Here is a 25,647-nt window from a genome sequence, read left to right on the forward strand (position 1 = left end):
AAATCCTCCCTCTGCCCCCACAGAGAGAGAGAGAGAGAGAGAGAGAGAGAGAGAGAGAGAGAGAGAGAGAGAGAGAGAGAGAGAGAGAGAGAGAGCGAGAGAGGGAGAGATAGAAAGAGAGGTGGTCGGACAGAGCCATGTGAGGAGTGTCATATGGAACAGCTTTAGTCCCCAACCCCTGTATCATCCTATCAAAGGAATGCTGGCTGCATCTGGAGAGCAAAGCTGCCTCATGTGTGCCAGCACGGGTGGGGTGGAGGGGACACAGCGACTCTGCCAGCCTCCTACACACACAATACACACTTTACACATACACTCACTCTCACACACACACACATACACACATTGTTCAACCCATAATTTGACATTATCGCAACTCATACACTCCTGTTACTTTACACTCCGTAGTCTTTCTTTGACATTTGGCCAAAGTCAAGAATAGCATAAAGAATAAAATCGAATAAAGAATACAATTGCAGTGGAGATATTTTTCACTTGAACAGGGAGCTAGCAAGAAAAAAAACCTCTCTCACACACACACACACACACACACGACTTGCCCTTTCTCACCTAGATCTAAGGATTGTGCTTGACTTTCTCTCTCTCAGCTTGACCTCTGAAAAGTGTCCTTTCCCTTGCACCATTGTCCTCCTGCACTCATCCTATCTCTGACACTGACATTCTTTCACGTTAGCAGCGTTGACTGGCCAGAGAGGCCTTCCTCACTAGCAAAGCCCCTATCTCAGAATGTGTGTGTGTTTAAGAGAGCGAGCGATTATTAGACACACTAGCTCAGTTAATTGGTGACGGGAGTTCATGTGAACCGGACACGTATTAGAACAGGACGATCTAAGATCATGTCTTCTTTTGGTAAGTTTTTATTTCAAATCGAGTTGTCAGAGTGTGTTGAGTTCATGACCAGGCAGTTGTTCTGTTCAAAGGCATGTTTCTATGCAGCGTTGTTTGTATGACTCATGCCAACCGCATGAGTTGGTTTCCTAATAAAAAAAAACAACATATTGTCGCATCAACTTCATCAATGCCAAAGGTGAACCTTTTATTTATTTTTTTTGCTTGGATATCTTGGAGGCCTTTCATTTAGTTGTCAGCAAGGCAGAGCAGCAGAAGATTACTGTGGTATTATCATTTGACCGATTGCATGTGATTTACAGTCCTGAGTCATGCACAGCTTCTCCTCCTCCTGACAAGCAAAACAAATGTAAGACAGGGAGGCCAAGATCATTTGATTTTTTCCCCGTTCTCCCACGCTTTTCTCTTTTTTTTTTTTTTTTACCCCCCTCCTCCTTTCGCTCTTTCTTTCCCTGTACTTATTGCACTCCCACACCTTTGTTGGTTTTATCTACGTTGGTGGCTGTTTGATGCCTGCGCGTCAGAGAGTCATCCATATCCCGTCCGCAGGGCTGTCAGCGCTGAGCGGAGGTGCTCGTTCTTCATTCTCTCGTTATTCTGTCCTCCTCTCCATCTGTCCTGTCAGGAGGCTTGGCCACCTTTAACCCCCAGTCCCTGCTCTTTCATTTCTCCTGCTTTCTCTACAGCCCAGGGCTGTGGTAAAGCAGTTATAAGGAACAGCTCTGGGCCAGGACACTGAATTCGAGTTGTGAAATAAACCTCTTCTAGAAACTATTTGCACTCAGTGATTTACACCCCAGTGTTGTCAGGTCTTGGCATCTTGATAGGAAAATAAAATGAATAAAAATAAGAGTCTGCCATTAGGATTCCTCCGCCTCCTCGCCGTCCTTGTACCTTGATTCCTGGTTAATATCGAGACTGATGAGCTCAATTTACTGCCGGTTTTCCCAATGCAAAAATGATTAATAGCTCTGTGAGGTAGCATCAGCTAGCCATCCTTGTTCACCGGTTGCCAGTGCCCCTCAAACCCCTCAAACTCCCTCAGGCACTTTTGATGACAGAGGCGTTTGTCGTTTTCCAAATGAAATGGAGGGAGCCTGAACAGAACTTTGACACCTCCTCTCGTTCTTTCTCCATCTATCGCTCCCGTTATCTTGCGCGTTAAATCCCCCCAAGCAACCCCCCCCATTTTCACTCGCTTGTTAAGTGTCTTTCCCATTTGTTATGCAAATGAGGCGACAGCGAGGACGACATCATCTGGAAAGTGCGATAAATATTTGATCAGGCATAATGGAAGTTGTCGAGGATGTCTAATTGTGCCACACGTTATCTGGAGGGAAGTCAGACGTGGCCTTTGCTCCCCTTCTTTCGCTTTCCCGTCTGCCTTCATCATCTCCCACTGTCACATTCATTTTCTCTCCCACTCTCTTTTTTTTCCATGTCACGTCCTCGTCCTCGTCCCTTCCCTCGATTTCCAGCAGTGCCTACTGATCTATGGGCAGAGCGTAGCTGAATGTCCCTTATAATGTCACACCAGAGAGTGAGAGAGAGAGACATTGTGTCATTGAAATCTCCCCTTTCCTGTTCCCATACTACTCTTTGATAGACCACTACTTCTTTCCATTCTGTTACACATTGCATCCTTTGTGGCGCTGTTTTTTTCCTGTTTTAGGAAATGCTGGGCCACTGAGAGGTTACGGTATCTTTCTGATCTTGTTTTTTTTTACTTTACTCAGATATGATCATATCGACTTAAACATTCAAACAGCCTACACAACGAGCAATGCACACCACTATAACTAGTAATAAAATCACCCCTTTAGCAATTAAGCGAGCAACTAGAAGCAGATCTTTTTAGTATATAAAAAATGGGCATGGCTAGCATACAGATAGTTGCTTTAAAAAGTTTACAATTTATTTGCATCAACTAATACACTTTATATTCTTAGAATGAATGTTAGCATACACCCTAAAAATATATCAAATCATAAAACTACCTGTACATTTCATTTATGGCATTTGGCAAATGCCCTTATCCAGAGTTACTTACATTTACCTTATTCATACAACTAAGCAGCTATGGTTTTAAGGGCCTTGCTCAGGGGCCCAGGAGTGTCAGCTGGGTGTGGCTGGGATTTAAAATGAAGACCTTTAGAGCCAAAGCCCAATGCCTTAATTACTAAGCAATCACCTCCCCTTCAGGCCACATATGCATATGCATCCGTAAGGTAATTTAACCATGTTTATATACACACACACACACACACACACACACACACACACACACACACACACACACACACACACACACACACACACACACACACACACACACACACAAACACACACACACATACAGATATATATCTTCAAGTCACTGTGCTAATATTTCTTAACACTCCACGATTTGTTTAGTGCTTTTTTCCACTAACATAATTGCAAGGTTAATGAAATCATCTTAATTGATCGTCATGTGGAAATGTAGTAAAGTTCGTTCTTTCCTATTCAGTTAGTATAGTGGAGATGTGTGTTCCAGTGATCAAATGACAGTGTCTGCGAGCCTTTTCCGATATTAGACCGTACTGAATAATGCTAAATATCTTTGTAATATCTGCATATAAAAAAAACAAAAAAAAAACAGTTTGCTGTCTGCAAAGTAGCAGTGCTGAAGTGGAAGCATGTTTATTAGTGCTGTGCAGTGCACTGATTGTCAGCTATTATTTGTTTGTACTCTGGAATGTTTAGACAGGCTTTATTTGTGCACTCGCCTTGTCCGGCCCTTTCCTCCGTGATCCAAGCTGTTCATCTGCGCTGCTATCCTCAGCTTTTACTCCCAGATCTATTAAACCGAGACAAAACAACTTAATTATGGGAAGCTGATAAGCAAGTAATAATCTGAGTTTGAATCAAACAATCTCAGTTTCTTTAAAGATGCTAAAAGGAATGCACACACACACACACACACACACACACACACACAAACACACACACACACACACACACACACACACACACACACACACACACAAACATTGTGTGTGTACTTGCTTTTTTATTTTCCATATCGACATTTCTAGGATCAAGATTTCCCTGTATGTGTGTGTATGTGTGTGTATGTATGATCAATACTGATCAAGCTTTGTTCAATACACTACTGTGAGCAACTCAAATATGCTTTAATAATTTGCAGATTTTCTTTCCCATCATACACAAGTAGAGAGGGAAAAATTATACTAAACAATACTATCATGTGGGGAGTGGATAGTCCCTCCAGGGTCCATGGTCCAATCCTCAACTTGTGGGTTATTGTTTATAGGGTTTGTCCAGTTTCCTCCTCCCACTAAACAACAGGCAATCATTTTGTTGTAGGTGTGAATGAGTGTATAAGTGTGTGCACCACTTTCATGGGTTTTCCCACATCATGTCCAGCATTGCAAAGATAGACTTCAGATATGTTGTGACTTTGACCTGGATAAAGTGTAACCTAGAGATGAATGACAGAATCTTGTCATATATGAATTGTTAATTGGTATACTTTCCTTACAAACAGCAGCATTTAATTTGTTTTCAATGGAAAAATTTGTTTGGGACTCATAATTACCTATAGTGAATGTTAAATGCTTTGAGGCTGAAGAGGGCCCTGGTGGACTAGTAGGGTATTTAATAAATGGGTGCCCAAACGGTCATCACGAAATGTCTCAAGAGTACCAGAGAGAGAGAATTAGAGAGAGAGAGAGAGAGAGAGAGAGAGAGAGAGAGAGAGAGAGAGAGGGGTTGTGACTTTCTGAATCATGACTAATAGTTCACCCCACCGTCCCAAGAGAGCGACGACGTGTTGTTCGAGATGTCACACGGTGAGCAGAGACACAGATAACAGAGACAAAAGAGGGGGCTCGGCTCACATTACCGAGGGACCACCTCCGTTTAAAGAGCGCCATTTGTTCCCCACATCGACCCGGCGACCTCCCTAATTGCTAGCCAATTATGTGGAATTCGACGCAATTCGCCCGGTGCTTTTAAACGGGGAGAAAATTGCCTGTCTCTAACCCAACAACCCCTCCTCCTTTTTCAGGCTGTTCATCTTTGTAGGGTTAAAAAGACATTATTTATGTCTGGGAGTGTGAAGCTGGCACAACAAGAGTCCATGCATCTAATAAAGTCACATCCACTATGTAGCCAATAAATGTTAATTAAGTGTAGTAGGGCCATTAAGCATTTAAAGACAGCGATACAGGTCCTTATGGCCTCCTATTTATTTAATTTAGTATCACATTAAAATAATCTTATTATTAAAGATTTACATTTATAAAGCAATTTGGTTAAAGTATTGATCATTAATTATTATTTTGTCATTGGAAGACAAACTTCAAACGAATGATTGGAAAATAAAAATTGTATTAAGAATTTCTTAAGAAATGTGTAAGGAAAGTGCATTGCTCATACAGAGTGTGACTCACATAAAGTACACAATGGAATAAGCTAACATTAATGCAAATATAGGGCTGGATTAATGCTTAAGACCCCAAAGTAATGCTTTAAAAATGAAATTGACTGACGCACCCAGTACTCCAGTCGTTAGCTAGCTAGGAAACCCTGGAGCTAGCAAACATATCAAACTATTATATATATATATATATATATATATATATATATATATATATATATATATATATATATATATATATATATATATATATATATATAACGTATAACGTCATCTCCAGCAGCTTGATTCTTCACGTCTATGATTTTTCTTTTTCCACGAATGATATCTGTGTCCTGGTTCACAGATAAATTAGAGAGATGTAAGCGCAACTTGTTTTATTATGCATAAACCGAGCTGCAGTTTAAAACCATATGCTTTGCCTATTAACAAATGGTGTGAATGCTAGGAAGGATGATGCAACATGATGTTCAAAGCAGGTTTGAAAATAATTTTCAACCACAAATTTAAAATATTGTTGCACTCACAATATTTGCAATGGAGTGTTTTTATTTTAATAATCATAGTTCTTGCTACTGTGAGTTGACTTGCTATTAAATCCACCACACCGACTTTTGGGATCAGAACATAGCATGGTGGCACCACACAGTCTCAGGCCTATAACAGCACGGGTGGCCCATAAGGCTGGAGAAGCAGGCCGGAGCCCCTTTCCCAGAATTCTTGGGGCCAGACTCATTGTTTGTCGGGAGGGTATCGAGCATTGTGTAGCAGCTGATTGTTGCTCGGCCTGGTTCTCAGGTCTGTTGTGCAGGAGAGCTGGCTGCATTGTTCTCGAACGCACTTGTCACCATTCACCATGCCGAAGCATCTGTTTCCCTGCTTCCTTCCCCCTGTAGAACAACATGGCTTCCTTTGCACAGAAACATTAATGCCAAGAAACTTGCCCGGGGTGGTACTCAGCAGGGAAAATCGAAACAGATTGATAGATTTATTGATTTTTGTCATTGTTGCTTGTAAAAGGAAAAGCTGAGTAGTAAGTCATTTTTTTGCTTGTATCTATTCATCTTCATTCTATTCAAAATCATATTTGTTTCCTAAAAAAAAAAACATTTTTACATTTGTTCTATCAGCTATCTAATTTTTATATAAACAAGAAACCTTAGTTTTAATCATGCTGGCTATTCCATCCGAGTTGATCATACCATGTTACCATAGTGGGTTCTGACATGCGGTGAAAGTATCCTGGATTAAATCAAACTAGATTTGATGGTAAGTGGATTAGCTGCGCTTAAAACAGAACTAAATACAGACGCTTAATAATCGTTTAATCAAACATGGCGTTTGCTTAATTTGGACGTCTCAGTCTTTCTAGCCTTTTTATTATTCTGTGTAAAATATCGACAGACTGAATAAATCAAACCGAGGCTGCAGGCAGTTTTATTGTGAATCAGAAGAAAGAAACTAAAATATCAGGCTAGATGTATCGAAATGCTTTTAACTGGTATATTCCTCATAGATTTGAGGCATAGCAAATATTTTCTAATAAACATCTTGGCTTATGTGAACATTAGGGAATGGAGGGAACTGCCTTAAGTCATTTATCCCATGACGAGTGTTAGTGCTAACATGAAATGTGTGTTGATAGCAGGGGTTTTTTGTGTGACAATGAACATTTACTGACAATATAATACGCTGTAAAGTTATTTTTGAAGTCGCTCCAGTTGCTTTACAGCTACGTCTGCTTTACTGTGTTCTGGACTTCAGTCAGGTATAGTTGTGATTCCAGGCTTCTGACGACTGAAACTTTCTCCCACACCATGGAATCCCCGTTCCATTTTATTGTTTCATTTATAAGCTCCACTGGCCTGCGGTGAAGGAAGAGTGTGATGAATAAAACAGCTTTCCCATCTCTTCGCTATAAGAGAATAACAGTGTCTCCCTCGCCGTGACATTTCATGTAGCCGCCTTTCCATTGAGTGGTCACTTCTCCATAAATGTCATCCTCAGCTGGATTAGTGATTTATGAATGCCGGCTATAGGAGAAAGGTGTAGAATATATGGGGACATAGATATGAGAGAGAGAGAGAGAGAGAGAGAGAGAGAGAGAGAGAGAGAGAGAAAGAGAGAGAAGGGGGGTTTGCGGCAAGGGAAAGGACGTGTGTGCTGAGAGAAAGGACAGAAAAGTGGTTCCACCAAGAGGTTGTTCTTTCAGCTCCCAGTGTCTCGGTCCGGCCCCCAGCCTGTGCTCCTTTAGCTCGAGTCTGACTGCTCAATGAGCCAGAACAGCGTGATTAGCCAGGCCAGTGCTGCGGCAGGCTTATTGAGCGACCTCACCTAATTCACTTGACCTGCTCGCCTCAGTCCACAGACATAAAAAAAACCATCTCGCTAAGACAGACTCAATTAAGAAATGAGAAGACATCATGCTTTGGGTTTTCTGCCACTGGCATGAGGTATGAGGTAAAAGCACTGCGTTGTGCCAAACACTGAATGAGGAAAAATGTGTGTATATATATATATATATATATATATATATATATATATATATATATATATATATATATATATATATATATATATATATCCGTTTCTATAGCATCACCCCTTAAAAACACTGTTATTAATGTTTCTATTCGATGACATTTATTTCGCCTCTTGTAAGGAGTCTCCAGTGTGAATACGAGTGACTTTTCAGTGACTTTTCCCTTAGCAGGTTTCTTCAATGTTTTACCTTACAGCTTAAACACCATAAAGAATCTGCTGATAGTGACAGATATTCATTGCCGAAAGCACCGACTTAGGAATTAAGCAACACAAATTCTGTCATATTCCCCATAAATGCCTTTTATGGCCAGTCAGCATTTTTTAAAAACCTCAGAGGGGGGGATCTTTAAACAGTCAGAGGATGGTGAAAAGCATCCATGTGCTAGTGCTCAGGTGATTCCAGTCCACAGTCCACTCTTTCATTCATCTCCATTATTTCATTCTGTCCTCGTTTTTTTTTTTAGTCTAGCTGTTTATCAGCTCTTAGACACTGTACCTTCCCCTCCATCTTCTACCCCAATTTACTCCATCTCTCTCTCTCTCTCTCTCTCTCTCTCTCTCTCTCTCTCTCTCTCTCTCTCTCTCTCTCTCTCTCTCTTACTCTCTCTTTCCTTGCGTTCTCTCTCTAACAACCCCCCTTTGCTTGTGTCCCTGTGCGGCAGCAGGTCAGTGGCATGCTAACACTTTTGTCAGTGTGATTAATAGCATGGTGGATTGTCGTTAATTCACTAGCTAATGACTAAGACCGGGGCAGTCGAGGAGTAATCGGGTGATGTATAACCAGGGAGTGCTCCCTGTGCCAGAGGTGAAAATCATTTCCCCCACTCAGATACCGTTGCAGGCTAAACCAATGGCTTTTCCTTTTAATAAAAACGAATGTATTTGTCCCCCCCACCACCACCACCACCTTTCCCTTGTGCAGCAATTCCCAGTAGGCTGCTAAATGAAGCTGTTTTAATACAGGAGCCTCTGGGACGCCCCTTTTTATTTTTCCACGAATGGGAACTTGTGCACTTCTTTTACCGAGTTTCTTCGAGAAAAAACCCTCTATGCTTCTGATGTATGCTTGTATAATAGTGCTGAGGTAGTCGCAGTCTACTTGCTGTAGTCCCTTTAGCGCCATTAGCGAAGTGCTCGGTTAGACAAGTGTTCAGTTACAGTTCTGGGCAGCCCTCGTCCACCCCCTGATTTCTTTTCCACAGAGAGAGCTGTGTAAGCCTGGCAATTAAATACGAGCAACGGCGTTTCCTCCGAGCGCATTTGGGAAGTGCAAACAAATTTGAATTCTTATGGAGGGAGGCAGACGAGAGTGGAGTAAAGGCAGAGGGGAAAGGTTGAATTTGTTCCTGAATAAGCTGTCACTGGTCCGGCTGTGTGAGGCTGCGCTCTGAGCCCGAGGCTAAAATGGTAATGTGCCCACTGAAACACAGGAACGGTAAAGGCCCGGGGAAACGAGAGAGAGAGATGAGGAGAAAGAGAGGGCGGAAAGGAGGTGAAGCCAAGTCAGAGCTCAGGGAGAAAAACCGATGGAATAGTGATGAAGTGGACTGCTCACCTCAGTGAGTTTTCTTTACACAGCTAAAGCGTTCTGAAAGTGGGCCAGCTCACACAAGCACGCACTTAAAATGCACGGTGTGCATCATGTCTATCAGGGTGTCGCATTTTACATTTCAATATGGTCTATTTATTTCTGGGGTGGCGATAAACCAATTTTTCTTATATATATATATATATATATATATATATATATATATATATATATATATATATATATATATATATATATATATTATTATTTTAATTTTTATTTTTTTACGTATATATGTCTATGCTTTAATCTTTCATGATTCACATACATAAAGTAGTATTGCAAAGCAACGTCTCCTCATCCTTGGATGAAAGAATCTGTGGTATTATTTTATTAATAGCAAAGATTTACAAGCAATGCCAGGCAAGGCCATGCTCCACTCCAGGAAAAGCAGCAGCAATGTCTGAGTGTGTGGAGCATATGCTGTTCTGTCATTAACCAGGCTGAAGCCTTCTGGCATTTATTAGCAAACCAGCCTTCTGGTTCTCTCTCTTTTTCTCTCTCACTTCTCCCCCTCCTCTGCCCTCCTTTCCCTGGGTGATGTTTGCAACTCAATTTGGCAAATGTAAGTTAGTATTGATTATTATTAATATTTATCATGTTTCTGAAAATGTCTTTTCCCAAGCGCTATTAATCTGTCGTGTTAATAAATGTCTGTGCAAGGTCTCGTGATACTCCCCAGGGAGAGCCACAGACTAGAATGGCAATCAGGAGCCTGACAGGAGCAGCACATGCTCTCCTTCTCTCTCTCTCTCTCTCTCTCTCTCTCTCTCTCTCTCTCTCTCTCTCTCTCTCTCTCTCTCTCTCTCTCTCTCTCTCTCTCTCTCTCTCTCTTTCTCTTACTTTGTCTCTCTCTTTCTGTCTCTTCTTCTCTCACACACACACCCACGCACAAACACACACATGCATGCAAGTCGTCTCACTCCTGCAGACCCTAATATGATTGTGGTAACTGATTAGGCTTTGTTGAGACTCTTTAAGTCTTCTAATGCCATTCATCTATTAAACGCAAAAGGTGTTACAAATCCTGCTACGGATCGCAGCACCGTAAATAGGGCTATCTCACAGCTCCGTGGCGTTTTCTCCTTTATTCATCCAACAAAAAAAAAGCTAATCATTATGAGAATTATTCAATGAACTACTACACTGATATTGTGTTATTTATCTTGAGTTAATTTAATATGTAGCAACAACACAGAGACGTAGGGTCATTTGTGATGCCTCGAGTTTTTTTTTTGTTAGCAAAGAGCAAAACAATGAGGGAGGGAATTCATGTTTATAGTTTTTATAACATGAAGTGGTTTCACAAAACACTAAATAGTATTGAATCAATCTATGAATGTATAACCGGATAAAAAAGTTATTTAGTTTAAAAGTTATATTAATAAATTAACATATTGTTGTGGAAATATCTGTGGTGGTGGAGGATTTAAACTTTAAAAAATGTATTAATTCATTATTTTTATTTTATTTTTTTATATTTGAGGTGATGACAGTGGGTCTGCTTTGACCACATCATGCCATGGTTTTGTTGATTATCTTTCACTGTGTAAGTGTTTTTTTTTTTTTTTACTTATGATAATTCGATATAAACACACTTTCTAAAAGTATGCAGTGATCTGCTTCGGGTCATTAAAAATGTCAGGGAAATTTTCACTTTCGTGTTCCAATGAATCTTGTACAGCTCTTCCAGCGCTGGCAGGCTGCAGCGGGCTGTGGGCTCGACAGCTCGGCCACGCTCCTTTAGCACTTATTGTGTATCGACTGTTCAAACAGCCGCAGTGGTCAAGGTCAATTCCTTTAGCACTTTCTTCAGCCAGTTTGTCTTCCTCCAGCAGACGAGGTGGAGAGAGGCTGCACACACTGCCGAGTTTGAACTGGCTTGGACACTGTATACACAAACACACTCACCCTGTGTCTGCGTGTAATTTGGGTCTTTGCAGATTTCAGGCCTGGCCCCTTCAATAAGGAGCATCTGAAGCACTGAAGACATTTCGAATTCAGAGGCATGAGGGAACTCCCCTGGTTTCAATCTGCCCCATGGCTCTCACCTCACTGGAGAGGCAATATTGCTACTTTAAGTGTTACTTGGAAACAATTCCCGCTGCTTTTACAAGGGGAAACAGTGCAGGTTTTCTGGAACGCATATTCAGTAATCTAGCGAACTGTCCCTTGCGCCCCCTTTTCCGAACACGTTGTTGCGTCAATCGAAATAACTGTGCCATGGAAAAGATCACACTATTTCATCCCTGCTGTGTGTGTGTGTGTGTGTGTGTGTGTGTGTGTGTGTGTTCGATTTTTTACTGGCACGGTTTTTTTCTTCCTATATTAAAACAAGAGCAGTAGAGTTTTGAGTCCGGATAAAATCATCAAAGCTCTGATTAAAGCAGAACAGGTAAAAAAAAAAAAAAAAAAAAAAAGAAGAAGAAAAAAGAAAAGAAAAAAAGGTTCCCGTTGTGGCTCTAATGATGGCAGTAATTTTGTAAGTGGGACCACATTTCTGGATTATTAAGTACGTGAGTAGAATAATGGACCACATGGCACGTTCAAATGACTTTGGTCAGTGCTGTTACCAGAAATACCAGAACACCCCCCCCCCATCATAGGAAGAGCTGTTTTTTCCTTTTCTTCAGCCCAGCACACACTTTGTATTGAAAAACTTGTTGACAAATCACCTTCAGGATGAAGAGCAATTTACTTAATACTGAAACGAAAAAGAGCCCAAGTTAATGACTGGCCTATAAAGTTTAGCCACTGATCACATCACCATGCATGACGTTCTGTGTGCAAAACTGCTATCATGTTTAAATACGATCGTTTCTGCTATCACGCTGAGCGTGGGGGGGAAATGCGAGAGCTCCGCTGAGATCAGGCTGTTTATTTGAGTGCAGGATCCCTTGTTCACATCTCATTTAGCGCAGGGCATCAGCAAACACAAGAGTGCAGGGTTCAAGCAGAGAGGAAACTGCACCCGGTGCACTGAAACGGGGAACACAGATGCCTCATTTGGACTTCTCAGTTCAAACGAATGCACTCGGTGCTCACTTTCTTCTAGTATTAAAAATTGTGTGTAATGGAATCTTCACACACACACACACACACACACACACACACACACATATGGTCTCAACTCTTCCCATAGAGAGTTGTTAAAGGCCAGAACTTCAGGATCTCCCTACATGTGTGTGTGTTTGTGTGTGCCTACATGCGTGTCAGTATCTCTCCCGACTACAACAAAGGGAGCCGTTTAAAAGCGTCACTCTTTTTTTTTTTTTTTTTTTTTTTTTTTACAATTTATCAAATAAATCTGAAGCCTTCATGTGGCAGGGTCGGGCCGCACGGTAGTTTCAGTTGGAATAACAAAAACCCTGAACAAGCGCCTCATTGTGACCAGAGCTCAGAGGAGCGCGGGGACCCCCAAGGTGCGAATTAATGATGGCGGCCGTGGTGTAATCAGGATAAATAGTTCAGTATGAGGGGGAGAGAAAACATAGAGAGGCACAGAGGAAGGCACTATCTGTCTCTCGCTTCTTCCATCCAAACATCTACAGGAGACAGTGCTAAAAACCTCCAGTCTGCATAAACTGCTGCGAGAGCAAGTCAGTTCAAAATGTCAGCTTTGTGTTCTGTCGCTGAGGTTCCTTGAAAAATGCTTTTCACTTTTCCCCCTGAGCGTGTTTAAGCTCTTATTGTCCAAAAAAAAAAAACACAATAGAATGGATGAGTTTTCATCTCGTGCTCATGCCTCTTCTCCTTGTGGTGTGAAATCATATAAATAGGCGGATTTTGGGAACACGTTCTTAATGCGCAGGAATAAGAGCTTGTAAATTGCATTTCAGGCTCACAGCTCGGGTGGTTGCTTGTGCATTACACTTTGGCCTCTCGAATACATACGCAATTACATCGCTAACTTTTAGTGCGTATTTCTGCAGGCCTCCTTAACTGGAGTGTTTAATAGATTTTCCAACCCTGTCTTTGCTTGTTGAAAATTGTACTTGATGGGTTGGATGCCAAAAGAAAGGAAAGGGAGAGGGAGAGAGAGAGAGAGAGAGAGAGAGAGAGAGAGAGAGAGAGAGAGAGAGAGAGAGAGAGAGAGAGAGAGAGAGAGAACTTTAACGGGCTTGAAAACACTTTTGATTTGCAAACAGCACCAGATAGGCTATGGTTGTAAAATTTTAATTGATCTGTGAAAAGGAGAAGCTACTACTAGGCCACATGTTCTTCAGTTAATTGCACTGAAGGCTTTGAGACTCCAGTGAAGTCTGATCATTAAAGAAATTGGGAAAGCGTTTCTTTTCCCTCGGAATCACAAGATGACGCAGGATCTCTTTTAAAGCGCTCGCTTTTTTATGGGTGGGTTTTTATAAGATACATTTCCTGGATCTCTCTATCCCTGTGGGTCGGGAGGCTTCGCCACCAGTCTTCACGTTACGCTTTTTTTTTTGTTTTTTTTACAGCTTAGTGTCTGTTAATTATTGTGCTGTCACATATTTTTCACAAGACAAAATCTATAAGGCATGTTAAAGCAATTTAGAGCAGTGGATATTTAGCTTGATGAACATTTCCAACCAGAAGATGGAAGCTGGAGAAAAAAAAAGAAATCAACAAAGGAATTCTTCCTCACTGCATTGTACATGCATCATGCTGTTTTTTTTTATGTTTACAGCTGTGTTTGTCTGTATGTGCAATTGCCTGGAAAAGCTTTCAAACTGAGTCCCCTTAGCTTTTTACAGGAATTTATATATATATATATATATATATATATATATATATATATATATATATATATATATATATATATATATATATATATATATATTAAAGCATGGTTTAGGTTGCTTATGAGTAAATAGCATTTCAATTTGAAAGGAAACAGTTCAGAGCAATAAAAGTTGTGTTCTTGGCAGCACTCACAAGGGGGCTGAGTCGTGGCTGATTGGAAGCACTCCTGGCGTAATTGCGGCCTAGTTAGCTCTGATTGCTGGTCCTGTGTTTGGATAGCAAACTGCACTGGTGCTTCTACAAATTACACTGAGTCAATATGTGTGCACTGGCATGGCTGTTGTCATGGACACAAGCGAAAGTGGCTGTTGCGTTTGTAATCCCCATCTCCAGTGAAAACCCATCCCCAGTGAAAGTAATACAGCTGCAACCGTGCCATATAAGGCGCTGAGTTAGGGAGGTGGTCGCTGTCCTTATACTTGACATTTAAACCAAATGCACAATTTGCAATTCGTTTTTATGCTCTGATAGCAGCAGAATGCGCCTTGGGCAAATCTCACGGGTATCTCCAGTAACTTCATGGCTCCTGGTCTTAATGATCAGCTTTTACCTCCATAACCACGATGGCTAAATACCACAATTACTCTGTCAGACCGAGAATGACAATAAACATAGGTGACTATCTGAGCGCTTGAAGATGACTGGCCGTGGCGTCAGACCACACGGTCATTTGGTCTTATTATCTGTAAGACGATCAGACAGGAAATGGTCGTGGCTTTGATTGAGTGGAACAAATGCCAGAAACAGGCAGGAATAAAGCTGACAGTCATTTCAAAAGCCTTTGGTTTTCCATCTTCAGGGGGTTTGAAGAGGCCAGTCAAGAGATGATAACAACACACATCAATCTAATGATGAACCATGTGAAGGAATGGTGCTGGACATGTCTGGTTAATAGAATTTGCTGCAGTAAAACTTTTTTGAAGCTATAAAATAGGAATGTTTGTTTTTGTATAAATAAGTATGATATAGTAGATACATATTTATGTATATCTACTAAATTGAAAATCATATTTCCTTTTTCTATCTATCTATCTATCTATCTATCTATCTATCTATCTATCTATCTATCTATCTATCTATCTATCTATCTATCTATCTATCTATCTATCTAAAATTTCAAATTTTTATTAACGCATGAATAATGCAGTGCACATTTCTTTGACAAATTTTTGTCTATTAATAATATAAATGAACAAATATAAAAGAGGCTAAATTAAAACCTTTAACGCAACACACATTTATTCACGACGTTTATTCAGATAAAAAAGATCAACTCCAGCGAAATAAAGTAATTTTTAATCACGAAACATTTGTTTTACTGATGCACTCAAGTGTCAAGTCAAACACCAAAAAACGATATGATGCACACATCCGGCAATTAAAACCGTCCGTGTGGAAACCTAGCAAAAGTTCAGTTTTACGCCATTTAAAGTAACTCTTAGTGCCGGTCCCAAACCCGGATAAGGGGAAGGAAGGGCATTCAGCGTTAAACATGTTAAATGAAATATGCGGATCCATATTTGTCCATGCCCATGTTGATTACAGTATTCAAAACTTGATGAGCTTTAATTGAAGGTACATTTAGAACAGATAAAAATGTGCTATTAAATATTTTAATGTATTGACAGCCTTAATATTTAGGAAACTTAAAACACAAAGCATAATGCTAATATTGATGAGCCCACTACTGATAATCACACAGATTTTCTTCGATTGTATCGTTTCAGATGATAGTGAGGCAGTAGACAGCATGTACGTCACAGAGTTGAACCCTGCAGCGGGTGAGAGCGCAGAGGAGGAGACAGAGGACAGTGTGATGTCCCCGATTGCCATGGGCCCTGCCTCGCCCCAGCCCAACAACGAAGACTTCACCCCGAAAGAAGGCTCACCCTACGAGGTGCCTGTCTACATTCCTGATGACATTCCCATCCCCGCCAACCTGGAGCTGCGCGAGTCCTCAGTGCCAGGCGCGGGCCTCGGCATCTGGGCCAAAACCAGAATCGGGATGGGCGAACGCTTCGGACCGTTCCACGGGCTGCACAGCACCACCGTCAAAGAGACCACTTATGGATGGGAGGTAGGTCCAGACTCAACACATAATCCAGGTAGAAAATAAATAGGAACAATGAATGCTTTAGAAATCGTACAAAATATGTAGATGCAAAGCAACAAGATCCTGAACATAGGAGGCCCACTAGAGGACTTGTGGCTAAGGTAAGTGAATCTTGTCCTTGTGTGATTAACTCTTAGTTTGCACGAAAGAAACAACTACAGGGCAAGTATCCTTATTATGGCTCTGATGTCATTATTGCACTTTTGAATGCCCTTCTTTTATTTGCCTTCTCAACATCTACCAAAATGTCATGTGATGTCGGTTTGCAAAATCCTGATTGCAGAAGAGATCTTTTTTTCTCCCCGCCCTCCATATCCATTCACGTACAGTCATTTGGTCACGCCACATGATACGGGGAAATGGAAGAAGCGTAGCATTAGCATGGAGCTGCACTGAACTATTCGTTTTCATTTTCAGCATGACATAAGGGGATATTGACGTTGCTTCACCAAGATTGTTAATGCTCGCGGTAATTTTTTCCTTCTCTTGCATGACCAAGTCTCTCTTCTATTTCTAAATATATCTTATTTTCTTTTATTTAATTTTTACCCTACTCTTTTTGTTTTTGTTTTAAAGACCTACCTCTTCCTGAAACACTTAAATTAGCACTTTCCAAGTTTGATTTTGTAGCATTCAAGAGTTATATTTATATTAAGTTTGTAATCTAGTGTACCAGTGTAGATTTATTCATTGCTAGAGACTCAAAGGACTTTTGTACGTCGCTCTGGATAAGGGTGTCTGCTAAATGCAGCAAATGTAAATGTAAATGTTTTTAGTCTTGAGGGATGAAGGCTAGCACATGGTTTCCTATGGGACATGAGACCAGACATTGCATCTTCTCACAAACTGCTGCTCAGGGCATCTGAAGAGAGATTTAAAGAAAAGCGCTAACTACCCTCTTCTGCATACATGAGCTCGCATACACATCTGATTGTCATCTTTGAGGCCCCAAACTTGTACCTTCAAGATAAGATGTTTTTCACTATCTATATATTGTTCATGGTTTTAACTCTTACCTTTAGAGTTTTGCCAAAATTCGTGAATCACTTTATCCTGTTCCTATATCCCTGGTGATATAATTGACACTAAGTAAGCGTTTGCTATTAGCATCTCTGGACTGGACTCTTGACGCGCCTAGGGCTCGACTCCAAAAACTACACTCTCCCAGTTAGGCCGCATTGGCTAATGGTGCTCATCAGGATCCGGCCCCAGGAAAAAGCCTGTCTGTGTGTCTGCCTGTCACAATGCTCAGATTTCAGCCCCAATTTATGTGCTCAAGTACTTTCGCTTTTCTTTTTTTAAGGAGCTCTCTCAAGGCTCCACTCGACAGCGTAACGATTGACAAGGAGCACATCGATGAGATTCTCCACACATGCACACGCACACACACAGCTACACATATGCACACACACACACACTCATGCTGCTCTCACACACTTGCTGAAGACCAGAGAGACATCTGTTGGCCCATCTGTGGCAAACCATCTATAAAAGTGATACTTGCCGGCAGCTGCCGGAAATTGGGTGAAGACAGTGTGTAAAATCCCATCGCCTCTTTTTATGATTCGTTTTAACTCATTATTTTCATTTTTTGTCTTTGTTCTGAGAATTTATGATAGCTTTGTGGTAGAGTTCAATAAAAGCCTCATCTCTATAATAGCTACAACAGGCATTGACTTTTAGGGGCGTTGCACCCAAAATAATAAAAATGGAGGAACGCTTAAAGAAAACTTTACATTGACAGAATGAAAGAAAACCCTGCCCGTCTCTATTGCTCAGCATGGTGAGAGGGGCCGGCGCTCTTATCGGGGATAGCCATAACAGTCAGGCATGGATAGCCATCGCTGGACTCCCAGAGGAGCTGGACTAGACTACGTCATGTGCTCTTAGACAAATAGACAGTGTGGAGAGAGGAGTAGGTCTAACAGCACTGGGTCAGAGGTGTTAATAGAACTGGATTACAGCAGAGCCACAGTGAGCCAAACATAACCAGATAATCGTGCATTTAGGAGAGTTGGTTTTGGATTGTAAACACTGAAAACTCACGGTTGCACAGGATAAATGGAATTTAGACGAGGAACGGGCACCATTCTGAGCCTTTTCAGATTTTTTGATGCGGTTTGTAAATGTGGCTTAGTTACGTATGCGTGGTGGCCTGGGAAAACACCTCACATGGTAAAATTTGGACATTTTGTACTATTTATAGTTTTAAAAACTACAGGCTTTGCCCTGGATAGATTGGCATCCAATCAAGGGTGTATATCTACCTTACAGCACCACCCCCACCACCCGAAACCCAATCACCTCCCCACCTCCCCAGTGCCTTTAATATAGGCTTGCTTAGACTTTATTCACAGTGGAATTCTTACTGAAGCTCCCCAAATGGATCAATGAACTGCAGAAATTCCTGAACTGAAATATAATTTCTCTTTTGCATGCACATCAGCCAGACATTGGCATTTTAAAACATATGAACCAGCAAAAAGCGGCAGAATATTTTGAGTATTACACTGTGATTGTTTTACATTTCTTTTAGGGCATTTTAACATTACATATACATTCCATTGAACAGAGAGAACAAGAACAAACTAATAAATAGCAAAAAAATAAAATCTTTTCCATTTGAAGAAATATAAATAATCTCATAAAGTACTGATGCCAGAAACATCTACTTCAGTACAGTAATGAAGTATTTGTACTTCATGACTTCACATCTCTGACACCAGCATATTATATAACGATAAAATGAAAGTATTGCTAAAACAATTAGTTTTTCCAAGTTAGACAACGGTGGCATAACAAGGGAATTATTTTGGGATAACATTTCTCATTTGTAAATACTTGAAGAAATGTTTTGTAGAAATATTGTATGTATTACACTGTGATTGTTAATCTGGATTGTTGCCCCACACAATCTTTGCAGTCAGACAGCTAAGGCAAGTCAAACATATTGATTATCTTTAAGACATCAAAGTTGATATTGTCCGAAAATTTTAATTTTAGGTGAAAACTCAGAAACTAGACACAATTGGGTTCCCAGACCATCAGACCTATAAATAAGATCATATAAAGCACACTAAGAAGTAACTCAAAAACATATGGAAGTTGTTTTTAGACGAGTTCCACTCGTGTATGTATGCGCGCATGTGTGTATGTGTGTGTGTGTGTGTGTGCGCACACGTTCCTTTGCGGTAGCAGCGCACAGGGGTGGCGGTTTTTGAAGAAGACGGCAGCTGTGGGTAGATGAGGACGCCTTCCTCCGTCAGTCCCTCAGGCTGTGGCATCCCTGACTGAAGAGGTGTTAACTCAGATTCATTTCGGCGAGACGGACAGCTCAATCTGCACGACACTTTGCCTCGGGGGCTCCACTCGCGCGCAGACAAGAGATACAGCCCGTCTATTTAAAAGCCATTATGCTTCCCTTTATCACAACATAATATAACACTGGCCCCCAGCACACACTGTTTCAATCAGGTCCGGTCCTCAGTCTCCTGGAAGGGCCCCAGGAGGAAGGTGTGTAGCCACTGGCCTTGTCGGTTTATGGACTTGAGAGTTCAATGTGTTATTGTAAAAGGGGTTCATTGTTTCGTATAATGGTATCGACAGAAGTTTTGGGAGCGCTGTGGAATCTTGACACCAACAGTCTGATTCCAGCTCCGTCAGGGCCTGCTGTCACTATGAGTGTCCGTCTAGTGTCACATGCTGTCAGATATATCTAGAGGGGACATTTGTGTCTCTGTCTGGGTGTCTATTATCCATTTATCCCAAGACAATGAGGTTTTGTGAGTGGGTTGGCAATTGAGTAGGTTACTGTGATGGGATGCGGATCACAGTTATTTTTTATTTTTTGTTCATTTGCAGAGTGTTTGTGGCTTGAAAAAAGTGTAAGTCTTAAAGATATAATTGCACTACCTAAAAGTCTAATGTGGGGAACCAGTCGGCAGTAAACAAGATTGACATTTTCTTTTTGGTGAACAGGTACGAGAAAGTGAGCAACTGGAAACATTGCTTGTAGTATCGGCGACAAAAGAAGGCTTTTATCCATCATATTTCCTCTATCCGTCAGCTGAGACTTGTTTTGAACTTTGCCAAACCCAGAGTGGTTAAGATCGATGGTGCTGTTGGCGTTTATATTGCTAGTTCTTCTCTTCTGATTCCCTGCATTACCTGCTCCAGTTGCTAAATCCAGATCTCACAAACATATAAATAAACATATAAATAATGCGTTACCAAGAGAATTTCCGTTTCGGGAATTTTTTAGCAAAAATACTGATTGGGGTAAAAGTGATCAAATTAATATTTTTACTTCGCACTTAGCCCACACATTTGTAACATCCTAGCTTTTATTAGCATGTTTTCAGCAGTAATCTAATTTACTGTACAAGCGTACAAGATGTAACATCACCAGTGCTATTTTTTTTTTATTCAACTCATTTCACCAGGGCAGACAGATAGAGGCGCCTTTCTTCATCGCACTGACATTCAGCAGTGAAACAAAGGAGGCAATGTAGCAGGGTGAATCAGAGGGGGACTCTCAAAAGATCCGAGATGGTAATTCTTCAAAAAGCTAGATTAATGGTGTGTACATACGCTGTGCCCTCGCGGTGTGCCGAGGCGTGTTGGAGTTTTGATTCAAATTTTCTTGAAACGTCAGCGATGACTCTTTGCCTTGCTGAAACTATCCCTGAACCCTGCTTAGCTAGCTAGATTAATGGCATTGCTTGAATTTGCACAAAGTTCTGCGAAACTTAAAGACACCCGTCTTGCTGGTGAATAAACAAGTCCACCGAGCTTCTCACAGGCACCACGAGAAGCCATTTTGTGACCCAGTGAATGACAGGGAACAGGTTGTCTATAGCCCAGTGGATTTGCATGCGCTCACTGGGCAGGACAATTTGCGTACGTGTTTGTGTGTGTGATGTTTTTTTTTTCACTAACGCATAGCAAAAAAAGGAGATGGTCATAGTTTTTTTTTTGTAAGTTAAGTAAAATTCTGTGAAATTATTTACTTCAGTTCCCTCAACAAATGGTAAAAATTGCGTTTCGTATCGGTATCTCATTCGACTCCTATGATTGATGTTCTGGCACATTCTCTATTGTGTCACCTATCTCTTTACCTCTTGACTTCAAAGAGCTTTGACCTATTGATGACTTTGCTGCAATGCAAACTTTCTGTTTGCCTTCATGGCTTTTTTGTACCTTTCCATATCGTCATTATTCATCCCATCGAAAAAGAAAAAAAACTGGCTCTCGTCTGGCATTTTCTTGTATTTGCTAGTCTGTTGACTTAACGATACTCAGGATTGGATGTGTTCACTTTGCACCTTCGGTATACGTGCCAGATGCTCTATTCTGCATGGCCGTTCCTCGTAGGTCAACCTGAATTCCTTTGTGTCCTGATCCCGCCTTGACAGCCTGTGGTTGACTTTTGTTTGTCCTCATGCTAACGTCTCTCTCTAAGTTTTTGCGCCACGCCCCAGCACTATCTGTCCTGACCTTACCTTTCACCTCGCTGTTTGTCCACCTTTGTGTGTGTGGGATCGTTTAGCCGCCAAGCACGTGTGGAGATAGCACTTGGCGTTCGCAGCTCATCCGATCTGTTTGTGAAACGAACCGTTTTATCTCGAAAACAGGCCAAAGAACACATTGAGAACTTCTGATAGAGCTGAGCAGTGCCAATAATCAATAGGGAAAGAGTCAGTAGAGAGGTTTTGAAATATTAAGCCTCAGTCAAACATTGTGTGTTATATATATATATATATATATATATATATATATATATATATATATATATATATATATATATATATATATATATATATATTTACTTATTAGGCATTACATAAAACTGGTAAATGGGGTAATGAAAAATTATTAGTCCGCCATCACCATTTATTAATACTGATTACTGATTTAGCTAAAGTTTAAGAATCACATCTTAAAAATGGCCAAATTAAAGCAAAAAAGTACAGTCTCCTGGTGCTCATATGACACCCATCGTGTAAATATTCTCGTGCTTCCCACATAGCGTAAACTTATATCTCTGCTGTGGTTGTTCCCCGCTCTATTGACCAGTGTGGTTTTGCGTCTTTTAAAGAAAACCCGCGTTTACATGCAAAAAGTAGGTTTAAAAAAAAAAAGAATACAACAACCACTTTTTTTTGCACTGGCCCATAATATCTTCCATTCACATTCGTTTTCGGTAGGTTTTAAACATGCCATTAACCAATTTAATCCAATTTTCCCCATTTTTGGAGCACTTGACTAGAACCGATTACATCTAATATTAAACATATGGTGTGTGTCGCCGTAGAAACACCAAAGCGGCGCTTTTTTCCCTCCGAGCTGTGAAAAAAAAATGCCCATTTTGCGTCGCATACCTGAGTAAACATTGTCAGTTATTCCCCTGAACATGGTAATTGATAGCAGGGGAAGCAGGCAGCAAATTAAATGTCAAGATTGATTACCAAGCTGATGCCTTATCATTTGTTAATAACCAATTACCCCCATCTGTTAATTAATCTTTAATGAAAGTTATATAGAGGATAGGGCAATTAGGGTCACTCAATTCAGTTGATCTGGGTTTTTTCGTTGATGTTGTTGTTGGTTTGCCATTGTGTACTTTTCTACCTTTTTTTAGAGTTTAGGGCTGATAAAGTCTTTCTGAATTCTAGAAATTCGAGTAGAAGAGTGCAGCAATCTCTCTCTCTCTCTCTCTCTCTCTCTCTCTCTCTCTCTCTCTCTCTCTCTCTCTCTCTCTCTCTCTCTCTCTCTCTCACTGTCCTCATTTAGGAGTGGGTGTTGATGAATAGGTCCATCAGCAGCTCTTTGGGCCTGAGGGCATGGCAGAGACTACCTCTGCTCTACACTGCTCTGAATGATGGCATTTGTCAGTGTTGTTTATGTTGCTAATTACGATGATATTTCCACATCGGAGATTTGTCTCCCAGCTGTTCTATTCACCTTCTTTTCCCGAAGTTAATCAAACTCACAGTCGGAGGCTGGCAGAATCCACTAACTTCTGATACTCATGATGGAGCAACCTTCCTGATGGGTCCAGCAAACTTGTGTGTGTTAGATTTATCCCAGGTTCTTGTGTTTTTTTTGTGTGTTTTTTTTTTCGTTCCATCTACCATGTGGTACCAGTGTTCTTATACCTAGCACTTATTATTTCTGAGAGACATTGTAGTATTTAAACAAGAACCAAAAAATTATATATGAGGCTGGTTAGATGGCCAGCTTTTACAACAACACAGGATAATGCATAATATAATAAATTCATAATGAGACAGGCTGTTGGATTTCTCAGGTTACTCCTAATCCAAGGCTATGTCTTTGTTACAGCGGTACTCCAGCGTCCCCAGTGCCTCGTAACACGTCTGTAAATATGAAACATTTTCAGCATTATTCATCGGGTTTGAAACAGAGCTCTAAAAATGACGATGTAAATTAATGGTCCAGAATAAACAACTTAAGAAATAATAATAATAATAAAAAAAACCCTGACCTTGTTGAAAAGTGTTGAATTTGTCTTTTTTACTGGAAAGAAATTTAGTAAAATGAGTCAGCTGTGTCTACTTATAACTGAAGGGTCGGAGAAAGAAGTTCTATTTCGGAGTCCTGTGTGCTTTTGTTTTGTCTCTCTAGCTTAACTCATCTTCGTAAATCTGTCGTCCTGCTCCATTTTTTAATTTCTTTTTTTTCACACAAATTTCCATCCATGATAGCGGTTATAAAGGTGCTATTTAAAAGTGGGGTGATATCATTCGCATGTGGTATGATGCGATATGATGACATAAATAGCGATCTTGAGGGAAACATTCCAAAGGAAAAAAATGTTTTCAGTATTTTTTATCTTTTATCATTTCTTTCTGGGACTGTCCTAGTCTTTTTCACATCAGGTGTGAAAAGAGTTCATGGCATTAAAATATAGTTTTTGAATGAAGACCGAACAAGTGCTTGGTGGTACCACATGCTTAGCAATCTTGTGTTTGCTAATAGGATCACAAGATAGGATCCAATCTCTCACTCTTTTTTGCTCTCTTTTTCTCTCTCTCTTTCTCTCATTTTCTTACCCACACCCTTGCGTTATCAGGAGAGACAGGATGTAAGGGTGCAAAGAGTGTGTATGAGAAAGGATGAGGTTTGAGCCCTGTTTCGGTTCCTTGTGTGTTACCTCTTTGTCTCTGCGGCTATGCTCGAGCCCTCAATCATTCGCTCGTGACAAGTAAGTCTAATGCTCAAGTGCTTTCTCACCCTTTACTATGAAGTGCTATGACACAGCCATCTCTGGAACAGGAACCAGTTCCTCGTGCCACTCGGTACCTGAGGTGAACAACTTGTTGATATGGAGATCCAGCAGATATTCGTTATCAGCTCTGTTCCATTTTCTAAAAACCAGGTGGACAACTTCAGTCAGATCCACAGACTTTAAATACACAATGCGTCATGGGACGTGATAAGCCAATGACACCTCGTCCTTGATAAGCGCTCGTTTCTTGTCGAGATATGATTCCAACTGAGCACAAAAGAATGATATGTTGTGAAATCGACTCGTGTGAAAGGACGTTCAGGGTGATCTTGTGGTAAAAGTTCCCTTCACTGGATAGTGATGGATCAGTTGAGATCTCAAAAGCACCTGTTTGCTGCATATTAAACATATTAAGTCAAGTCAAGTCAAGTCAAGTCAAGTTTATTTGTATAGCGCTTTTCACAACAGACATTGTCTCAAAGCAGCTTTACAGAAAACAACAGTGAAGGTGAATGGTGTGCGTTTGTCCCTGATGAGCAGCCGTGGCGACAGTGGCAAGGAAAAACTCCCTTAGATGATATGAGGAAGAAACCTTGAGAGGAACCAGACTCAAAGGGGAACCCATCCTCATATGGGTGACATCAAAAGTTTGGTCATAAATCTTTCAACAATACAGAACAATTTGTGATCATCATAGATCCAGCATCAGCTTCTCCATGCCAGGGCCTTTAAACACTCGGCATCTACTTCTCCATGATCATCCATAGGTCCATAATCTTCACGAGGTGGGACGTGACTGGAGCTGGCCAAACCTCAGGAAGCCTCGGGATGGGGAGAGAAAGAGAAGCAGTGGAGAGGAATTAGCGTAGCTGCTGTTCATGATATTAACAGCACAAGTTGATAATGTGCATGTGATCAGATGTTCTGGAGCACAAGGTTGTGATGTGATGTGTGTGATGTGTGTTATGTGTAGGCTTTGCTAAAAAGATATGTTTTTAATCTACACTTAAACTGGGAGAGTGTATCTGAACCCCGAACACTGTCAGGAAGACTAT

The 25,647-nt window shown here is 40.8% G+C and overlaps 1 protein-coding gene across 9 annotated transcripts in view; it reads left to right on the plus strand.

Annotated features, from left to right (window-relative positions):
• The window catches only part of prdm16 (PR domain containing 16), a 180,523-nt gene that overhangs the window by 39,906 nt on the left and 114,970 nt on the right, over positions 1–25,647 (plus strand). For 8 of the 9 annotated variants that reach the window (XM_083554728.1, XM_083554740.1, XM_083554736.1 and 5 more), the window contains exon 2: positions 15,956–16,305. In XM_083554728.1, coding sequence (XP_083410854.1) covers positions 15,956–16,305 — 350 coding nt within the window. Of the gene's footprint in view, positions 1–720; positions 871–15,955; positions 16,306–25,647 lie in introns of those variants that run through there. The other variant, XM_083554739.1, reaches the window with a different exon arrangement.

This window comes from Silurus aristotelis (assembly GCF_946808225.1).
Source record: "Silurus aristotelis genome assembly, chromosome: 11".
Classification (NCBI taxonomy): domain Eukaryota; kingdom Metazoa; phylum Chordata; class Actinopteri; order Siluriformes; family Siluridae; genus Silurus; species Silurus aristotelis.